General features: G+C 35.9%; 1 protein-coding gene across 1 annotated transcript; it reads right to left on the bottom strand.

The window, feature by feature from the left end:
* Positions 1–774: 774 nt before the first annotated feature.
* On the bottom strand, positions 775–19,536 carry LOC137923447 (cytochrome P450 6k1-like). The gene is made up of 9 exons (XM_068766706.1): positions 19,378–19,536; positions 11,172–11,372; positions 10,278–10,430; positions 6,606–6,790; positions 4,834–4,991; positions 3,663–3,781; positions 3,438–3,543; positions 2,070–2,318; positions 775–959 (listed from the first exon to the last, which is right to left on the bottom strand). The coding sequence occupies exons 1-9, from the start codon at positions 19,534–19,536 to the stop codon at positions 775–777; spliced, it is 1,515 nt and encodes a 504-aa protein (XP_068622807.1).
* Positions 19,537–21,742: the final 2,206 nt, after the last annotated feature.

Genomic DNA, 21,742 nt, shown 5'->3' with positions numbered 1-21,742 from the left:
GAGTTTATTACAGTGGGCTTGCGTGTGCATGTGCTAGGGCGCACATGTTGCCGCCGCGGACAGGACAGTCCGACGTAGTGGGACTGTCCGCCATAGATGTGATAGATGAAATCATCGAAATTGAGTTTGCGGAAACAGGAGATCTACGAACTAAAAATGATGACGTTTACACGAAGAGAAACTGTACTATTCCTGAGTAGGTGTATAGTGTTGTGACTGTATTGGTTTGCGAAGGGAGGACTACTCGGAGGTTGGCAGCAATGCAGGTAGACCCTGACCCTCGCATGGGTGTGGGTACGGGGCAGGTGTATCGCGCCCGACGGGGGCCCCAATAGGGGGATACATGTAAATAAACCATGTCGATGAATGATACAAAACAAGTGCATGGGTGGTTCCTCATGATCAACAGCTAAGCACGTAAGAAGAGCGTAAAGAAAACAAACATATAAACATAACAAGTTTATATGTTAATTTTAACATAATGCTAGAAATGAAAAATAAAAAAATATTAATATCAATAAAATATTTGAAAAATTTAATAAAATCAATTAATAACAATAAAATCCCAATTATTTTAGATTTCAGTAAAACATTTGATATGGTACATCGTAAATATTTAAATAACTATTTTATTTAAATTCATTCATTCAAAGTCAGGGGATAATGATGACCGTTTTTAGTGGTGATATTTATAGAAGGCATATGCCTGTGGGTGATGTCAAGAATTGATGATCAGTAAATATAGCGATTTTAATAAGCATACATTATCATTATTTATTGTAAATTCATCTCTCTAGCGATGAATTCCGTGTAGAGTGTTTCTCCTGGGAACAGGAAAATCCCTTTTTCTTCGATTTTGACATCATTCGGCAATGGTCCGTTTGGGTGTGGATATATCTTGTAGTTCAGTATAATGTTGGCTAAAACGTTCAGCATGTTTTGCATTGCGAATCGGTAACCTGAAATTACGAAATACATTTAAGTTTATTCTATCATGTATAGATCTATTGTAGGTTTTACTGTTGATATTTTGGAATATTTTTGAGCTAACTAAAGCAAAATATTATAAATGAGAAACGGTAATGTATATATCTATATATAAGTGAAGACTTTTAAAAGATCCTTATGCCTTACAGTGGGCATTTATCGCCTGAAAGAAAGAAAAAGGTATATATCTTAGTAAGTCTCAGAGAAATTTAAAAGAATCCTTGTTTATTACAATTAAATATTAAAATTATTATGTATGCTCGCGCAAAAGTACATGAGAACGGAAAGTCAATTGATTTTAGGTGCAACGATTTATTAATCACGACATTATTTAATATTTTTGATTATCATTATTTTTTTAATGTGAAGATATTTAGAATAAAGGAGCAATTTTTTTTTAATATATATAATAATTATTACCGAATGTGTGTTGTGTTTATTGGAAGCGTGTTTGTAGTCAACAAAATCAAATTAGAGATGTCACTTTGAAATATAATTTACATTTTTTTCTAACTTCATGAATACTTATTTTACCTATACGTTATATTTTATACATCTTTTTATACATCACGGGTACCAAAGAAGAACATTATGGAAACGTATGTAATGTTTTATCATTAATGTATTTTGATTTCATCATCTAAAAAGGAACTAATATATAGCTACTTCCGCTATGCAGCAGTAGTCGTGCAATGAAGTGACTCGGTGTTTGGCACTAATCGGTCTAATATCTCCTCAGGATGCCCCGAGGAGGGGTGAAACACGATTAACGATGGTAGTTGTGTTTCACATTGTTAGCCGCACGCGTATTTATCAGCGGGCTGGCGGGCGGTGCACTTTATTGCACGACTACTGCTGCATAGCGGAAGTTGCTATATATTAGTTCCTTTCTTATTTAGAATGGACTTCTGCGAGGTGACGCTTGATTCTATTACATGATTTCATCATCATTACGTCAGCCGATTGATCATCACAATGACCTGTATCGACGTTTATCGATTTATGGAGGGGGGGGGGGGAGAATACCCAGTAGTGTAACTCCACCATTTGTATTTATTGTTGAAAGGCTTTCATGATCTCACCAATGCAATTCCTCGGTCCCTCGCCGAACGGGATGTAGGTGAAAGGTTTAATATTTCTTTCGTTTTCTGGCAAGTATCTTTCGGGATCGAATTTTTCCGGATTTGGAAAATAATTAGGGTCCGTTTGCATTCCGTTAGCGTTAATGTAAACAGGCGTCCCGGCCGGGATTGTGAGGTTTTCGTCAATTTCATAATCCTTTGCCGCTATCCTGTCCAACCAACCCATTGGTGGATACTTCCTCAGACTTTCTACAAAATTTTATTCAAAGAAAATTAATAATTATTAAAGTTAATATAAGAAAAAGCAACCGAGAAGAAGAAATCACACTATATAATTAATATCATTATCGTCGTATCACCTGGTAGACCACCAGTTTTTTTAAATATGCTCTTTGGCCTCTCGTTCCCTTATCCTATAGGTATAACAGGGAATTTTTCTATTTAATGGCATCAGGCGTTACCTTGCTAAAGTCCATCCTAAGTAAGAAAAGGACCAATATTTAGCCACTTTCGCACATGCAGTGGTAGTCGTGCAACAAAGTGCACCGCCCGCCAGCCCGCTGATAAATGCGTATGCGGCAAACAATACGAATCACACAACCGCCACCGCCAAATTACTCAACACGTGTTTCACCCCTCCACGGGGCATCTTCAGGAGCTATGTTACACCGAATCGGTGTAACTTTGCTCTGGCGGGCGGTGCACTTTGTTGCACGAATACCACTGCATGTGCGGAAGTGGCTAAATATTGGCCCTTTTCTTACTTAGGGAATATTTCCGTATTAATTTTTCTATTTAATTCTTTTTAGCATTCTCACTTCACGTCTTTCATAATATCTTCCATTCTATATACTTTCTATTTTTAGATTTACCGCTATTGCAAGGTATAGGCCTCCTTCAAAAATTGCCATAATTACTAGATTTCCATGGAATTCTTGCAAAGTTAGCTACGAGAAAGTTATATTATTATCTACTAGTAGAACCGATGACACAATTATAATAAAATATAGTAGTCGTTTCAACCTATAGAGGCTTTCTGCAAGGCATACGCCATAAATATATCTATGGGAAGATATATCATAGTAGCCACGTTCGGCAGTAGGGATGACTAGGGGACTATGTATAATTCTATGCTATGTATAATTTTGACACTGTACATTAGTTATTAAGGGTAGACAACATCGTCCTTTGCGTACTATAATACCAGACTGTGATCGCCAATTCACCTGCCATGCGTGGCTATTACCGTATATCTCCCATAAATATCTTTGGAAGAGGACTATCAGCTATTGGCCGTCTATCAGCTGGTATGATGATGACAGGAGATACTATCTCTGCGCATAAGGCTGTTTATATTTACATACTTACCTTTTATAACGCAGTTTAAGTACGTAGCTTTTCTTAATGTATCCGCGTCGAAGTCTTTATCCCCGATGCTTTTCTTTAGTTCAACTATTTCATCGTACACTTTCTCCTATAAAGTATTAATTATCTTTTTAATTACGATTATTTTGATACTTAACTGTAAAATTCACTCACAAGTGCATAGAGATATTAGGTATATTTAATATTTAATTAAATCTATAATATAACCTGAATGCTGAGTTGGTGTGCTAGTTCGTAAATACAAAACGTTAGAGCTGATCCGGTTGTGTCGAATCCGGCTTGCAGGAACGTAGCTGCTTGTGACACCAGCAAGTCTTCGTGTAGCTCTAAAAATATATCTTGTATTACTTTAATTATTAGAACGTAGTAGATCGTCTTGACCTATGACGGATCCGAAACTTGGTCACTTGTGATAGGACTCATAAAAAGACAGAGTCACCAAGATAGCAACGGAGAAGGCTATGCTTGGAGTTTCAGAAATGAGGAGATCCGCAAAAGAACTAAGATAATCGATGTAGCTAGAAAAAATGTTTGTTAGAGCAGCGGGCGGGGTACAAGGTGTAACTGATGGGCGTTGGGGCGGAAAGGTTCACCACGACCACGAGCCTGTATAAGTGGCCTGGCTATAGTTGTATATTGTGTGCAATGTGTGTGTGTGCTTGCGACACCAGCAAGTCTTCGGGTAGCTCTAAAAATAATCTTGTATTTATTTCATTATTAGAGCGTAGTAGATCGTGTTGACTTATGACGGATCCGAAACGTGGTCACTTGTGATAGGACTCATAAAAAGACAGAGTCACCCAGAGGAGATCCGTAAAAGAACTAAGATAATCGATGTAGCTAGAAAAATTGTTTATTAGAGTAGCGGGCGGGGTACAAGGTGTAACTGATGGGTATTGGGGCGGAAAGGTTCACCACGACCACGAGCCTGTATAAGTGGCCTGGCTATAGTTGTCTATTGTGTGCGATGTGTGTGTGTCTGTGTGTGTGTTCCGCCATGTTCACCACATTTCTTATCATTAACACGTTCACTGCGGGCCCAATTTTGAAGAACTTTCAGCTGGTGCGGCTGAGGTCGAATCAGCTTCAAGCTGAACTTCCTAGTAGTGCGGTTGAGGCCTTTTCTGCCTCATGTTCATCAATATTTTTTTACAATATTGAGTCAATGCTTCGCAGACATAAAGAAAGCTATATTTGTCTTTGTCATACCTCATACGGTTGAGTGTAAACAGCCGCACTAGAGAGAAAACACGAGTTTTACGCGCCGCACCAGTGCAAAGTTTACCATGAGGCTGAATCGACCTCAAGCCGCAGTGAACGTGTTAAATGGTACAGGTCTATTAAAGGACAAGTTGGTGGTCAATTAATATTGGTATACCTTCATTATTCCTGTCGCTTTCCTGTTTAATCTTCAAAAGTGCTTCGAATAAATCCTTGTAATCATCAGACACTGTTTCGTACCCTCCGCGTTCAGATACGATTTGTTGGAAAATTTTTCTAAAATAATTTGTCGTTGCTTGCGGGAATAACTTGAATCTGAAATATAACATATTTTCAATGATCATATCTGTTTTATTTATGTTGCAGCCCCCCCCCCCCCACTTATTGAGGACTTCATCTTGTGCCTTTTCTTTGAATGGACAGGGATTTTACAATTCAATAATATTTTCACTTCTATTTATACCGTACAGTCTCAGTCAGACATTTCTCTATTTTTGTTCACAATATCTCACATTCTTCTAACTTACTTGTCTTCTTCTATTCATCACCTTTCTTGCTTCTCTTTCTCTCTTAAAATATCACAGCAGTTAATTTTATATCACAGTACGATTTAATTCTTCTTTAGTTATATATCTCTTAATTGTCTAATTACATTCTCATACAATTTCATGATAATATTGTAACATTAGGCATTTAAAATGATTTTCAGTGACTCGAGTTTCAGGCTGAAGTTTAAATGTGGGACACTTGATTTGTTGACTTGATATTATAATGTACATTTAGAAAATTATTAAATTAAATTTAACATGGTTACAGCTGCACGTGGTCATATTGACCCACGCATATCTTGCGTCGTGTGCTTGGAGAAAATTAGCGTTCACCCCTCACTGCGGCAGCAATATCTTAGTGATTATTTTGAACTAGAAAGAGATGACTGTTCCATTTATTTATGTTTATTTATTAAAATAAATACATTTAAAAAACTTTTAAGTTAAATGGTTTTTTGATACCCATATTGTGGTGATATGGAAAAATATGTACCTAGTCCGCCATATTGGAACGGCGACCATCTTGAATTTTAAATTTTGACATAATCATCGTGTTTTACTAGTGTAGCCCTTTCATTTGATACCCATATTGAGGGGGTTAAGGAAAAATATGTAATCCGCCATTTTGATTCCGGCCATCTTAGATTTATAATGTCATTAATTTTATTATATTGTGTTGTCATCTAAATTAAATGTGTGTACCAAATTTCAGATCAATCTGACAACGGGAAGGTGATTAAATTAAAATTTCTAATTTTGACCCAAACAAATAAATTCCGTACGGGTCGAACTAAATATAAAACCGTTTAACAATAATGTTTAAATGATTTATCGATTGACAGTGTCACGACGCAATGAAACCTTCTCTTAGGGTCTGTATGACCTCACAATTTACTAGTTGAAACTCGCCTGCAAACAGTACCATGTTAAGAAGACAATCTGTTAAGTTTTTCGCTCTTTTAAACAAATCAGCACTCCAGACAGTTGATAGTTTACTACTTATAATGGTAAGTTAAATGCCGATTCAAAATTTTATGTCAAATAATTTAGATCGCCATAGGGAATTTGATAGAAAAACGCAGGTTTGTCAACCTTCTGACATATTAGTAAACAAAAACATACTCGCGATACAAATAGCACTCGGATCTAAGAATTTGCCACCCAATGCTATGTGCCGACCACTCGGATCCGACAATATTTTTATTAAAATTATAACTATATAAATTCACGTAATTAAACTTAAAATAATTTTTATTTATTTTGTTTTCATCAATTGTGTTAATGCATACTTCAATAAAGGTACTTTGAATTTGAATTTGACAGAAATAATTCGAATCTCGCACGCCTCCGTGTAAGTTACCAAATAGGTTGTAATTCTTACCCAAAGATGTCAACCAAATCGGGGAAGAAGAATATGCTGCACCAGGCAAAGCCTCGTATGTAGCTGAACTTCATGAACTCCTTGGTGATGGTCCGAAGTGGGCTTTCCCCAGTGAGGGTCGCATCACTTTTGACTCCGAACGACGTATTGCCCACCACATCCGTCGTGAAATCAGTAATTACCATCTAGTATAAATAGATTAGCTTTTTATTATTCACATAGGAACATTTACGGTGACCACACGTTTACGGGAAAAATTCAAAATCCTTTTGAACCACTATTGTTGCATTATTCATCTTAAATTAAAATTCATAATGCGCCCAAGTCCGAGGAGAACTTACAAGAAACAAAGAACTCTTCTTTTAACCATTTGACAGCTAAGCAAAATTGCGAAATATATTTCGACTTGATGTTGTCAAATAAAACACTCTCATTTAGAAAAATATCAATTAATTTAAATAATTATTTACATAAGATTTATTATAACGATGGTTTCAAGTAGAGGTGTAATAAAAAAGATATTAAAATATGTTTTGAATATAATATCCTTTTTTAAAATTAGCAGCGCAAAAGCGCCGCGCCGCAGTTTTCAGCATAAAATAACATAGCGCTTTTATGCCGCGAAGTAGTCAAACTATATTCTTTGTTTCTTGTCTTAGTGAAACAAACAAAAGAAAATAAATGCACACTGAAAAAGTAAATTAGTTAAGAGGAACCACTTATACAAGGTAGGTAGTTTTAAAGACAGATGTTGGCTTATTGCAGATTAATGCTTAAATTAAGCTAGAGATAATATATATGTCTTAGAATTTTTTGGCGTGTAAGCTGACAGTAAGATGGTGTAAATTTACGTTATGTCCAAGAAAAATAAGTCAACAACGCCATAGACATCGGATGATGATAGAGTCAATTCTAACATTGGCTCCAGGAAATCGCTGTTCACCAGAGCTCTAGCTTATACTCGCAGATTCTCAAGATCTAATCAAAGGAATCGTTCTTCATTAGAAATGGAGCCCTAAAATCGGTACATAACATCAACATGTATAGTGTTTAATATATGTTTTAATAAAGAAATGCCCAAATGATAAAACTTGACTGAGTATTCCAGCAATTTATTTATTTTAAATATGCACTTTAATAACAAAACCTGTATGGAAGTTCACATAAGTTTCATATATGGTATAGAATTAAGTGTATTTGACTATACGCGTGCATATGGAACCCAAAGACACGTCCCAGGCGAGAGATTCACTGAAATGACCAGACGGGATCTCTCCCACTAGTGCGAAGGCTATAGTGGATTTAAGAAAGGATGCGGTACCTCGTGATATAGCATATTTAGTTTGTATTAATTCATTCTTGCGTGTATTTAAAGGAGTGTCTTAACTGTATCGTCCTGCGAGTTTCTTTTAAGAGCTAACACCACGTGTCACATTACAGTCCGCTAAATATTAAAGTGAAAGCCTCTGTGGAATACGACCGGAGGCGCAATAGTTAGCTAATATATAAATATAACGAAAAAAACGCTATTAAACATATAACGGTAATATGAAATAGAGCTAATATGTTACAATTTCGTAATAATGACATTATGGCAAGAAAAAACCACCTTAGAACATCTCTAAAGTGTCGTAAAATGTCTAATCTAGTTATTAATGCATTGATTTGATAGTTTTGCACATTCAGAGATTCGTAAAATATACTCAAGAGTTCGTTTATGCTGCGAAATATTATATAATTTGCGTAGTTTGTTATTACGGTCTGCATATCAATGACCAGGCGAATTTTAAACACAACTAGCGCCATCTAGTATTAAATAGAGGAACTACATAAGTGTTACATAGATATTCTTGTAACAACTTTTTTTAATATTTTCCTTGCATTATTTTAATTATTTCACCTATAAGAACTATTCTAGACCCTAAATGAATTATTGATATTTTTTTTATCCATAACAGGCGAAGCATTTAACTCGTGTCTCATCTGAAGTTACAAGTGACAAGACCTAAGGTGATATATGCTTGCCTTAAAAATCTATTTACTCTTGTCTTAAACACTCGTAATTTATAATTGTTTGGAAACAATGACGCCAATAGGCTGTCCTACTAATTAGCAGTTTGCACTATGAAAGTAGTAGCAAAACACTTAGTAAAGGTGGAAGGAATATCAACCGTGTACGTATGTCGTGAATCCGTGGGTGTTTTTGTCCGATGGAAGAAAGGAGATGGGGGAATCTGTCCAAAATGCAGTCCAAGCAAAGATGCTCCAACCTCTTGGCTTATCTCTGGAGTCCCAAGCTTTGAGCTGGTACTTCACCAATCTATTCACATGGCTACACTATTCTACACATGACAGGACTTGTTCTATTGGACAGCTAATTTAGCGTTGGACTCAATAAACGACACGAAGTTGAGATTTGAAATCCGGGAACTATATGCGTCTAGTTTCCGTCCTAACATATTGTTTATATAATTAGTTGCAACACGAATTATACATGATAGCACACTATGTTATTAAAATTGTATATCATTGCACGCATTGTCACGAATCATTGAATTTTAACAGCGTGATTTATTATCAAATGTGTCGGCTTACATCGGAATTTAAATAAAATTTATATTGATATTTATTCGTCAATGATTGAAATAGTTACAACAGAAAGTAATATCAAATGTATACATGTTTCAGTGAATCCAGTTTTATTTAATTCATATCGTTTTGCAATTTGCTATTTAGCCACAGAGATGTAAACTTTATATGTATGAGAGTTTTAAGTGATATCGGAATTACATGCTAGGAGTTTGACGAGATCCGTAGAAAAGTCAAAGTTACAGATGAGCGTGGAACATCGCTCTTGTAAACAATGCAGCTGGTGGACGTGGAGTAGGTAGACTTCGAACTAGATGCGCCAACGAAAGAGTCAAAGGCGGTACAGCAAGAACGGTCATTGAGACGAATTTAAAATGAGCCGTATGCCTTCTACTGGACGTCTCTCAAATTCTATTATAACTTACTTATGTATATATATCAAGTCAAAACCAATATATCGGACAACAAATAAAAAAAGCAAGTGATAAGGTCCAGAATAAATATATAGTACTACGATGTTTTAAAATATAATCCTGTTTTACAACTTTACGCTTTTTAAAATTTTATCAATTTGTTTGTAGGAGGTTGTAATTTATATGTATATATATATTTCGTACTGTTTTCACGCTTTTAAAATTTTCGATTCGTGACAGTGCGTGCAATGTTATACAATTTTCATTACATAGTGAAATAGAGCCCCAAGATTCACTCAAAAGGAATCGTTCTCCATTAGAAACATATCCCTAAAATCGGCACATAAGATCAACATGCATAATATTTAACAAATGTTTTAATAAAGAAGTCTCCAAATGATGAGACTTCAATGAGTATTCCAGCAATTTAATATATATATATATATTTTTTTTTTGGCATGGCAGAGCGAAGAGAGATTGACACTTAAAATATGGTGCTGACGAAGGACGTTACTCAAGATCGCATCTGCTCCTACCGGTTACTTCTGCCACATAGCTCGAAGGCAACCAAATTGCCTTTATAAGCTGGTTATCGTATGAAAAGTAGAGAGAAAGAGATATATTCATTGTGAATAGATGTTAGTTTGTTAGCAATTTCATACAAACTCACTCTTATATTGACTCGCTGATGTTTCTTCATATCCATCTTAATCCGCTGAACAAGTTCTTTACTCTTGTTGCTGAAGTGGGCTTGTAAATTTCTGAGTTTCGCTGACGTGAACACAGGAGTCAGACTTTTTCTTATCGAACTCCATAGCGGATCCTGTATCGATGGTGCAACAAACATAAAAAAAATCTCATTAGATGGAAGAGTATAAACAACTGCAGTGCTGAGAATTTTTGTTTTATATAACACGAGGCTCAAAAGTAATGTTATAAAGTGTTTAATGGAATCAGGCGTTACCTTGCAGAATTCCATCCTAAGTAAGAAAAGGACCAATATTTAGCCACTTCCGCACATGCAGTAATATTCGTGCAACAGTGGGAGAAGGTGGCATATAAATAAAAAAGCGGCGACGGACTGAGCTCATTCTGTGTTTGACACTAATCGGTGTAACATAACTCCTGAAGATGCCCCGTGGAGGGGTGAAACACGTGTTGAGTGGTTTAACGGAGGCAGTTGTGTAACTCGCATGGTTTGCCGCATAAGCATTTATCAGCGGGCTGGCGGGCGGTGCACTTTGTTGCACGACTACCACTGCATGTGCGGAAGTGGCTAAATATTGGTCCTTTTTTACTTAGTTATAAAGTGAACGCGTCTTAATTTTTATAAATAACGTCAGATGTCGATATGTTTTGACATTCATGATGTAGATACATTGCTTGTTTGATATATTTTCAGTATGTTGTTTTAACAATCGTTCTTAGATTTCACAGCAATGATGTTGATGAATAAATCGATAGAATGATTGAATGCTTGCTTGTTAGGATACCAACCGTTATCTATCTAACTGCAAATAGTTTAAAAAAAATCAACGGCTGTAATTAAAAAGAAGAGGAATACCTTAACAGTGAATAGATTCAGGGATCCAATGGGGTCATTCTTTCCACCAGCAAGGTATCTGTCGCGGAATAGTGCTGCATCCTTGACGAGGACACGACGCGCTATATCCGGGGAGTTGATGATCAGCGCTGGTCTCCAGAACAGCCAGATACCAACGTACGGAGTGTTGAAACGGTTATATACTTCACGCATCCAAATACCCTGTGGAATTTACTGTCTGTTAGAGAGTCAAATTTTTCTCGTAGGTGTGGTGATATACAAATTGGTCAGTTTTTTTTAATGGCCCCCGCTATTGGGAGCCTCTCGTACCCCTATTTTGTTTGGGACATGGACTTTATTTACGAATAATTTTTTCAGGGTTTTATCTTTATTCTACACTCACTTTCATTCTTCTCAATTTCTTTTATCCTTCACAATATCTTGCAATATTTTTTGTTCTTTCATTCCTTCTTGCTTTCATCGCCTTTCTTTCCTCATCTTCAAATTGGCCAATTGAATTGGCAGAAGGTAAGCAATATAGTGCAGAATAGATTGCCGCTGGAGCCTTAAGGTTTTAGAGCGGAAATCACGGACCGGTAAGCCCAGCGGAAGACGTCTACCCACATGGTGGACTTGGTTAAAGTCATCAGGAGACGCCAGGTGCAGATTGTTTTCAACCGTTTCTATTCAAAATCTATGGGAGTAACTTATGTTTAACAAAGAACGTTCTGCAGCTGAAACAATGATAATCAAAATATAGAAATTTTGTTAGCAAGTTACAGCCACGACTGTCATCACCGGCAATGATGAAGATAAAGATAAATTTAATTTATTCAAAATTGGAACTTTTACAGAACTGTTATTGATCGTACACCTTTTCTTATATATTTTATTTTCGTCTCTTCTCTGCTCTGTAAAGTGTTATAATTGAGAAGAAGCAGGAAAAAACTCCACAACTACTCATATTTAAATAAAGTTTGACACAGATTTATAAATATGCACTTTATTAGACATAGTTTGAATAAAATCAAAGTAAGCAGGCGACATCGCTGCCAAGGATTCTTGTCGTTTAAATATTCGTTTGTTGAATGATAAGCCTTTTCTGTCAATTTACTTTTAGCAAGTATTTTGAATTTTGCAAATGGCAGTCCAATAACGTTTTGCGAGTTTTTATTAAAAATCTGATTCCGTTTACTACAAATGAATTAGAGATTTTTTTAAACGTTATTCACAATGTCATTTATTCGTCATTCATTTTTCTGTACAATATCTTACATTCTCCTGGATTACTTGTCTTCTAAAACACACCGTCTACTTCCGTCTCTCTCCTAAAATATTACATTTAAATTTTCATATCAAAGAACAGTTATTTACAGTTATGTACAGTTATTTTGATTTTATTCAAGCTATGTCTAATAAAGTGTATGTTTATAAATCAAACTTTATTGTTGGTTAGGTTAGGTTAGGTGTCAAAGTTTCTTTTCAATTATAACATAGGGCAGAGAAGAGAAGAGACGTAAATAAAATATTTAAAAAACTTATGTATATATATATATATACATATATATATACACACACACACATATATTTATATATATATATGTATATATATATATGTACATAAGTTGTAAGTTTATGCGGAAAATTATTAGCGCCATCTGTCGACGTGTGCCGAAACTACAGCGTTCCTATATATATATATATATATATATATATATATATATATATATATGTGATATGAAGCAAATATTGAAAAGGACGAAAAAAACTAAAAAAAAATAATATGCCTCCAATAAAGGAACCTTCTGGAAATGAGGCTTCTGTGCCTTGCAGTAGGCGTCTACCGGCTAATATAATGAGGCTCTATTCATAATTTAAGGATTTTAGAAATCATAAGAAATTTCAATTTATTTCGGATTAGTTGAGAGTAGAATCAGTGTGTTTGATTACAGATGTAAAAGCAATCACAATCGCACATATAAAGTGATCATTCTTACATATATTACTTCATATACTTTCTCGCAGTACAAAATTTGCTAGGGCAGATAGTGAACAATAAATAATTTTAATATGTAGCAATACAAATAATTTCATTACACTTTGTTAATATATTGTAATTAAGTTATCTATTATTTCTGCAAAAATACTTTCACCGCTTTAAAGTTTTCACATCTATATGTAATTACTCTGTTTGTGTAGATTTTAAAAATGCAGGACAACAACTCAAAACCTGTTTACATTAAAAACTTGTTTTTTGGTACTTGTAAACATTGCGCTTTTACTTTTATTGTATTAACTAACTGTATTGTTTGTGTAGCTATCAATAAATAGTATATATATATATATATGTAAATATATGTATGTGTGTATATATATACATGATTAAATTAAACGTATTTTAGAGACCAATTCAATACCACTATCGTGAATTTCATTTGGTATGGACATTCACTGCTGCTCGAATGGCATTTGCAGTTTCCATGGATTCGAGGTGGCAGGGTAAAGAAGGCGCTTACCTTATACCTCTTTAGGCGGGAGAGATGACTCTCTTAACTGCCTTCACCGCCGGGGCTCTAACGGGCGGAGACGACATTTTTGCTCTTAGCTCACGATACATGGGACGGTAGCCGATCGGGGCTCGACGGCCGGCCTCAGATCGCTAGTATAACTACACGTATCGGGGCTAGCAACGGGGATTCGGGCGTCCGTCTCTCTCCGGTGGGGCGGAGGTTTTTCTCTCAACTCCTAACCGGGGCCTGCACAAGGCGCCGCTGCTTTCGACTAATCCGGAAGGGGGGGAGGACCTAAATTAGTAGTCCTGGTGGTGGCTGTTTGCAGGACTACATCCTACTGGCACCTTCTTACAGTGCGAGGACCAAAAGCGCATTTTCCACTAGTGCTGTTTGTCTCTGACCTACGGCGCTAGTCAGGTTTGTGAGCGGGTCTGCTGGATTCGCCCGGCATGCGCGAGCGCTTAGCCTCACGGCGAAGCGTGACCCGTGCCAGGTTCGAGTTCTGAAATGCTCGGATAGCCCAGATGAGGGAGCACAAGTTTCCCTCAAGTCTAGCCGTTGCTTTCGGGTTGGGCGTACGACAACGGTGGGCGAAACCCATTGTAATGGGCTCGGGCTTAGGTCTTTCGACTCTCCCTACCGACCGGGAGGCACGAGTTGATTGCTGGTTTTTTAAGCCAGAAATAGGCGCTCACTAGCGTCTTCTATGCGCTGCTGTCGAGCCCCCGGTGATTGCTGCCCAAACTCGTCACCTTGGCATTCACCATTTACCATCAATTCGGCACAATGCGTTTTCCGCTTGGAGAGTAAGGGGACTTTGGGCACTCTCCGCGGTCCGTGATGATTATAAACCACGTCTACTAAGGACGATGGCATCATGATAGTGTATGCTCAAGGTAGCGAAGCTCGACGGCTCCCAGAGGTGCTTCGGCTCGGTGTGACTAGAGTCAAGGTTGTCCATGAGAGGATCTTGACAACGGCTGTCACGCGTCGACAATACCCGCTTAGCATTCCGACATAAGGCCTTCTGAGAGGGCTGAACCTCGGCTTGAGCGGTTGCTATTGCCTGCCTAATATCACTACTGCTTCGGAAAGCCAAGAAGAAGTAGCGAGAGAATCTCCGCCAACGCTTCTATCTAGAACGATTTGTCACAATTTTAATGAATTTTTTAGATAAAAGTAAAAGATTTATGTAATCATTTTTTTTTCCTCAATTTTTTCTATTTTTTTGTCTACGTAAAAACTTGTGCGTGTAAAGTAAATTCCAACCGGTATATCATGACATGTTTCTATTGATAAGATAAATTCATATCACGTTTCAATAAGTTCATTAACATAAACTATGAACATAAAAAACGTATCGTTACACACGTCACAGCGTTAAGGCTTTCCGAAGTAGTAGTGATATTAGGCAGGCAATAACAACCGCCCAAGCCGAGGTTCAGCCCTCTCAGAAGGCCTTATGTCGGAATGCTAAGCGGGTATTGTCGACGCGTGACAGCCGTAGCCAAGATCCTCTCATGGACAACCTTGACTCTAGTCACACCGAGCCGAAGCACCTCTGGGAGCCGTCGAGCTTCGCTACCTAAAGAGGTATAAGGTTAGGCGCCTTCTGCACCCTGCCACCTCGAACCCATGGAAACTTCAAATGCCATTCGAGCAGCGGTGAAAGTCCATAGCAAATAAAATTCCCGATAGTGGCATTGAATTGGTCTCTAAAATACATTATATATATATATATATACTATTTATTGACAGCTACACAAACAATACAGTTAGTTAATACAATAAAAGTGAAAGCGCAATGTTTACAAGTACCAAAAAAACAAGTTTTTAATGTAAACGGGTTTTGAGTTGTTGTCCTGCATTTTTAAAATCTACACAAACAGAGTAATTACATATAGATGTGAAACTTTAAAGCGGTGAAAGTATTTTTGCAGAAATAATAGATAACTTAATTACAATTTACTAACAAAGCGAAATAAAATTATTTGTATAACTACATATTAAAACTAATTATTGTTCACTATCTGCATTTGCAAATTTTGTACTGCGAGAAAGTATATGAAGTATATAAGATTGATCACTTTATATGTGTGATTTTGATTGCTTTTACATCTGTTATTAAACATACTGTATCACTGAACATTTATAACGTGAAATGTCATATATGTTTGTACTTACAGGGTTCTGTTTGAGAAGGAATGTCAGGCTGCCTAATACTGGATGCGGAGGATCGTGAGGTACATTCCTCTCCCTCCAATAGCTCCGGGTTCGATTCCATTTCCAGAAAATACATAACACAATCAACACTGTTAAACTTGTTAATAATGTAAAAAACATTTAGAAGCAATGCAATATATTATCAAGGCAAACGTAATATATGTATGTTAATTTAAATTTGAAAAAAAAATATTCGCGGAGCACGACACGTGTGGCGGTTATATAGTAAGTGGGTCCACTGTGGATTTCTCTCAGTGGTACAGCCTGTTCTATTGCGTATGTTTTTTGGTATTTCTTTTCGAGTAAATGAAGCGGTTGTTATTCATCGGTTTATTCATAAAAAAACTTGGTATTTATTCATGAATTATTATTGAAGATGCTACCTTTAAATTGAACTCTTATGTAATGAGAAGTACCAGTCAAAAGCCCATTTCGGTAGAAACGAGCTATGATCTGAGAATCGTCTACAACAAACTCAGATAGGCTTTATTTGCGGTCACATTTTTTTTTCGATGGACGCCCACTGCAAGGCCTTCAAAATAACCAAAACAACCTTACACTGCCCGCATCATCACTTCCCTTTTGGAAGAGGAGGAGAGTCACACTCTCCGGCGGTTTTGTTGGAGGGTGGTGGATGACGTAATTAGGCAAAACAAAACCGTGTAACAATAAGTGTCGCGAGGGATGGGCGATGCGTGAATGTAATGTGAGTGAATGAATGTTGAATGTAAACTGAATGATGGAAAACATGAAAGATGAATGAGGGAATAAAGAAACTGTAAAGAATGAAAGAGGGAGGATGAAAGCAGGAGGGTGTATTTACCTGTCTAGAAAACAAGATGGGGGAATAAAAGGATTTAAAAAAACGTAAAAATGTAAATAAGACTTAAAGAAGAAAGTAAATACTTTCATTTTGTAAAATAAAACAGCTTATTTAAGATTTCGTATTTATTAAAAACAAAAAATAGAGAAATCAAGTTAAACAGAAAACGACATAATGTTGCTATTTAAAAATTAAAGTAAACAATAAAAACAAACATAAACATCCTGTATCTTAGATAATTTTTATTCAAATGTTTCTAATACATAATCTAAGAGTTGATAATGTTTTTCACATGCGACATATAGAGATAACTTCTAGACATTTGCTATTGTTACAGTTGTTATCAGTTTGAAGGGAACGTATTTTGGAGCGATCAGTTTATCAATTGACTTCGCGAAAAACAAAAATCAATTATGTTTTATGTATCCCACACTGCAATAGTATATATATATATAACAAGTTAAGAAAAGGACCAATATTTAGCCATATACACATACACGTGTTTCACCCCTCCACGGGGCATCTTCAGGAGTTATGTTGCACCGATTAGTGCTAAACACAAAGTTGCCGATTAGTGCAGAACACAAATAGGCAAGTCTGTGTTTAGTGATTTGACGGTGGCAGTTGTGTAATACGCATTGTTTGCCGCATACGCATTAATCAGCGGGCTGGCGGGTGGTGCACTTTGTTGCACGACTACCACTGCATGTGCGGAAGTGGCTAAATATTGGTCCTTTTCTTACTTAGTTTGGACTTCCATAAGGTAACGCCTGATTCCATTAGATATATAACAAGTTTACAGGAATAGATAGCAAACAGTAATTAATTTTGATATGAAGTAATCCGAAATAAATCAAAATTTCTAAAATCCTTAAATTTTGAATAGAGCTTTGTCATATCAGCCGATGAGCGCCCACTGCAAGGCATAGAAGCCTTATCCAAAGATTACCACGAAGTGGTTTTGCGCCGCTCACTTCCAGAAGGTTCCTTTATTGGAGGCATATCATACATGCCCCGTCTTAGTTACACAGGGACATTATTTTTTTAGGAGTTTATCGTCCTTTTCAATATTTGATTCACAACATATATATATATATATATATATATATATATATATATATATATATATATATATAAATACACATATATATATAAATACATATATATATATATATAAATACACATATATATATTTATATATATTTATATATATATATATATATATATATGCATGTATGTAAATATGCATATGTTTTTTATATTTTCTTTTCGGAACGGGAAGAAACTCCGCAACTACTCATCTTTTAATAAAATTTTGACACAGATTTATAAATATACACTTTATTAGACATAGCTTGAGCACAGGTCCACTCATAAGGTCTATCGCCTCGCTAAGGTCGTTGGTAAATCTAAGAAGGCTTTTATTTAACAGTGGACGTCTTATGGTAGAAATGATGATCACTTCAATTTATTCTATAGTTTGTATGTGAAATTTATTGCCATAATTAAATAGAAATATGTACCGGTCTACCCATTACGGAGTTTTCGTTCTCAACTAGTTTTAACGATACGTTTTTTATGTATATAGTTTATGTTAATTAACTTTTTAAAACGTGATATGAATTTATCTTATCAACAGAAACGTGTCATGATATACCGGTTGGAATTTACTTTACACGCACAAGTTTTTACGTAGACAAAAAAAATAGAAATAATTGAGAAAAAAACATGATTACATAAATCTTTTAGTTTTATCTAAAAAGAACATTGAAATTGTGAAAAATTATTCTAGATAGAAGCGTTGGTGGAATTTCTTTCGCTACTTCTTCTTGGCTTTCCGAAATAGTAGTGATATTAGGCAGGCAATAGCAACCGCCCAAGCCGAGGTTCAGCCCTCTTAGAAGGCCTTATGTCGGAACGCTAAGCGGGTATTGTCGACGCATGACAGCCGTAGCCAAGATCCTCTCATGGACAACCTTGACTCTAGTCACACTGAGCCGAAGCACCTCTGGGAGCCGTCGAGCTTCGCTACCTAAAGAGGTACAAGGTTAGGCGCCTTCTGCACCCTGCCACCTCGAACCAACGGAAACTGCAAATGCCATTCGAGCAGCATTGAAAGTCCATACCAAATAAAATTCACGATAGTGACATTGAATTGGTCTTTAAAATACGTTTAATTTAATCATGTATATATATACATATATACATACATATATATATATACTATTTATTGACAGCTACACAAACAATACAGTTAGTTAATACAATAAAAGTGAAAGCGCAATGTTTACAAGTACCAAAAAACAAGTTTTTAAGGTAAACGGGTTTTGAGTTGTTGTCCTGCATTTTTAAAATCTACACAAACAGAGTAACTACATATAGATGTGAAAACTTTAAAGTGGTGAAAGTATTTTTGCAGAAATAATAAATAACTTAATTACAATATATTAACAAAGTGTAATAAAATTATTTGTATTACTACATATTAAAATTAATAATTGTTCAATATCTGCCCTTGCAATCTTTGTACTGCTAGAAAGTATATGAAGTAACATATGTAAGATTGATCACTCTATATGTGTGATTTTGATTGCTTTTACATCTGTAATCGAACATACTGTATCACTGAACATTTATAGCGTGTACTGTCATATACGTTTGTACTCACAGGGTTCTGTTTGAGAAGGAATGTCAGGCTGCCTAATACTGGATGCGGAGGATCGTGAGGTACATTCCTCTCCCTCCAATAGCTCCGGGTTCGATTCCATTTCCAGAAAATCCATAACACAATCAACACTGTTAAACTTGTTAATAATGTAAAAAACATTTAGAAGCAATGTAATATATTATCAAGGCGAATGTAATATATATATGTTAATTTAAATTTGAAAAAAAAATATTCGCGGAGCACGACACGTGTGGCGGTTATATAGTAAGTGGATCCACTGTGGATTTCTCTCAGTGGTACAGCCTGTTCTATTGCGTATCTTTTTTGGTGTTTCTTTTCGAGTAAATGAAGCGGTTGTTATTCATCGGTTTATTCATAAAAAAAACTTGGTATTTATTCATGAATTATTATTGAAGATGCTACCTTTAAATTGAACACTTATGTAATGAGAAGTACCAGTCAAAAGCCCATTTCGATAGAAACAAACTCAAACTCAGATAGGCTTTATTTGTGGTCACGTTTCTTTTTTCGATGGACGCCCACTGCAAGGATTTCAAAATAGCCAAAACGGCCTTACACTGTCCGCACCATCACTTCCCTTTTGGAAGAGGAGGAGAGTCACACTCTCCTGCGGTTTTGTTGGAGGGTGGTGGGTGACGTAATTAGGCAAAACAAAACCGTGTAACACGAAGTGTGGTGAGGGATGGGCGATGCGTGAAACTGAATGATGGAAAACATGAAAGATGAATGAGGGAATAAAGAAACTGTAAGGAGTGAGAGAGGCAGGATAAAAGTAGGAGGGTGTATATACCTGTCCAGAAAACAAGATGGGGGAATAAAAGGTTTTAAAAAAGCGTAAGAATGTAAATAAGACTTAAAGAAGAAAGTAAATACTTTCATTTTTTAAAATAAAACAGCTTATTGAATATTTCTTATTTATTAAAAACAAAAAATAGAGAATTCAAGTTAAACAGAAAATGACATAATGTTGCTATTTCAAAATTAAATTAAACATTAAAAGCAAACATAAACATCCTGTATCTTAGATAATTTTTATTCAAATGTTTCTAATACATAATCTAAAAGTTGATAATGTTTTTCACATGCGACATATAGAGATAACTCCTAACCATTTACTATTGTTACAGTTGTTATCAGTTTGAAGGGAACGTATTTCGGAGCGATCAGTTTATCAATTGTCGTCTCGAAAAACAAAAATCACTTACGTGAATATGTTTTATGTATCTCACACTGCAATAGTATATATATGTTATATAACAAGTTAATAAAATGACCAATATTTAGCCATATACCCATACACGTGTTTCACCCCTGCACGGAGCATCTTCGGGAGTTATGTTACACCGATTAGTGCCAAACACAGAGTTGCCGATTAGTGTACCAAACACATAGTTGCCGATTAGTGCAGAACACTAATAGGCAAGTCTGTGTTTAGTGATTTGACGGTGGCAGTTGTGTAATACGCATTGTTTGCCGCATACGCATTTATCAGCGCGCTGGCGGGCGGTGCACTTTGTTGCACGACTACCACTGCATGTGCGGAAGTGGCTAAATATTGGTACTTTTCTTACTTAGGATGGACTTCCGCAAGGTAACGCCTGATTCCATTAAATATATAAAAAGTTTACAGGAATAGATAGCAAACAGTAATTAATTTTGATATGAAGTAATCCGAAATAAATCGAAATTTCTATAATTTCTAAAATCCTTAAATTTTGAATAGAGCCTTGTTATATCAGCCGATGAGCGCCCACTGCAAGGCATAGAAGCCTTATCCAAAGATTACCACGAAGTGGTTTTGCGCCGGAAGGTTCCTTTATTGGAAACTTATCGTACATCCCCTGTCTTGGGTACACAGGGACATTATTTTTTCAATGAGTTTTTTCGTCCTTCTCAAATCTTCCTCGCAACTTTCTGTTATTCCTCACATTATCTTTAATTCCTTTCTATACTTTAATTACCTTTCTTACATCACTTTCCTTACTTTGCCTTCACCTCTAGAATATTATTTTTTACATTTATTTTATTTTTAATATTTACTTTTGTTTATAATTGTGTATCTAATATATAAAATTCTCGTGTCACGGTGTTCGAACTTGAACTCCTCTGAAACGGCTTGACTGATTTTTACCAAATTTAATATGCGTATTCAGTATGTCTGAGAATCGGCTACTATCTATTTTCTATACCCCTAAGTGATAAGGGTGTTCCACCCCTAAATTTTATTTTATATTTTTAAGACAATTTTTTTGGTTTTTATTTTATTATGATACAGCATACAAAAATACATACAAACCTAAATTTTCACCCCTCTACGATCAACCCTTATCTTACATTTGTTAAT

Source organism: Battus philenor, unplaced genomic scaffold (assembly GCF_028537555.1).
Source record: "Battus philenor isolate CCGP_79_NKW_IND1 unplaced genomic scaffold, ilBatPhil1.0.hap1 SCAF_21, whole genome shotgun sequence".
Taxonomy (NCBI): Eukaryota; Metazoa; Arthropoda; class Insecta; order Lepidoptera; family Papilionidae; genus Battus; species Battus philenor.
The sequence above is the reverse complement of the archived record's forward strand: the minus strand, read 5'-3'. Positions and strand labels throughout refer to the sequence as shown.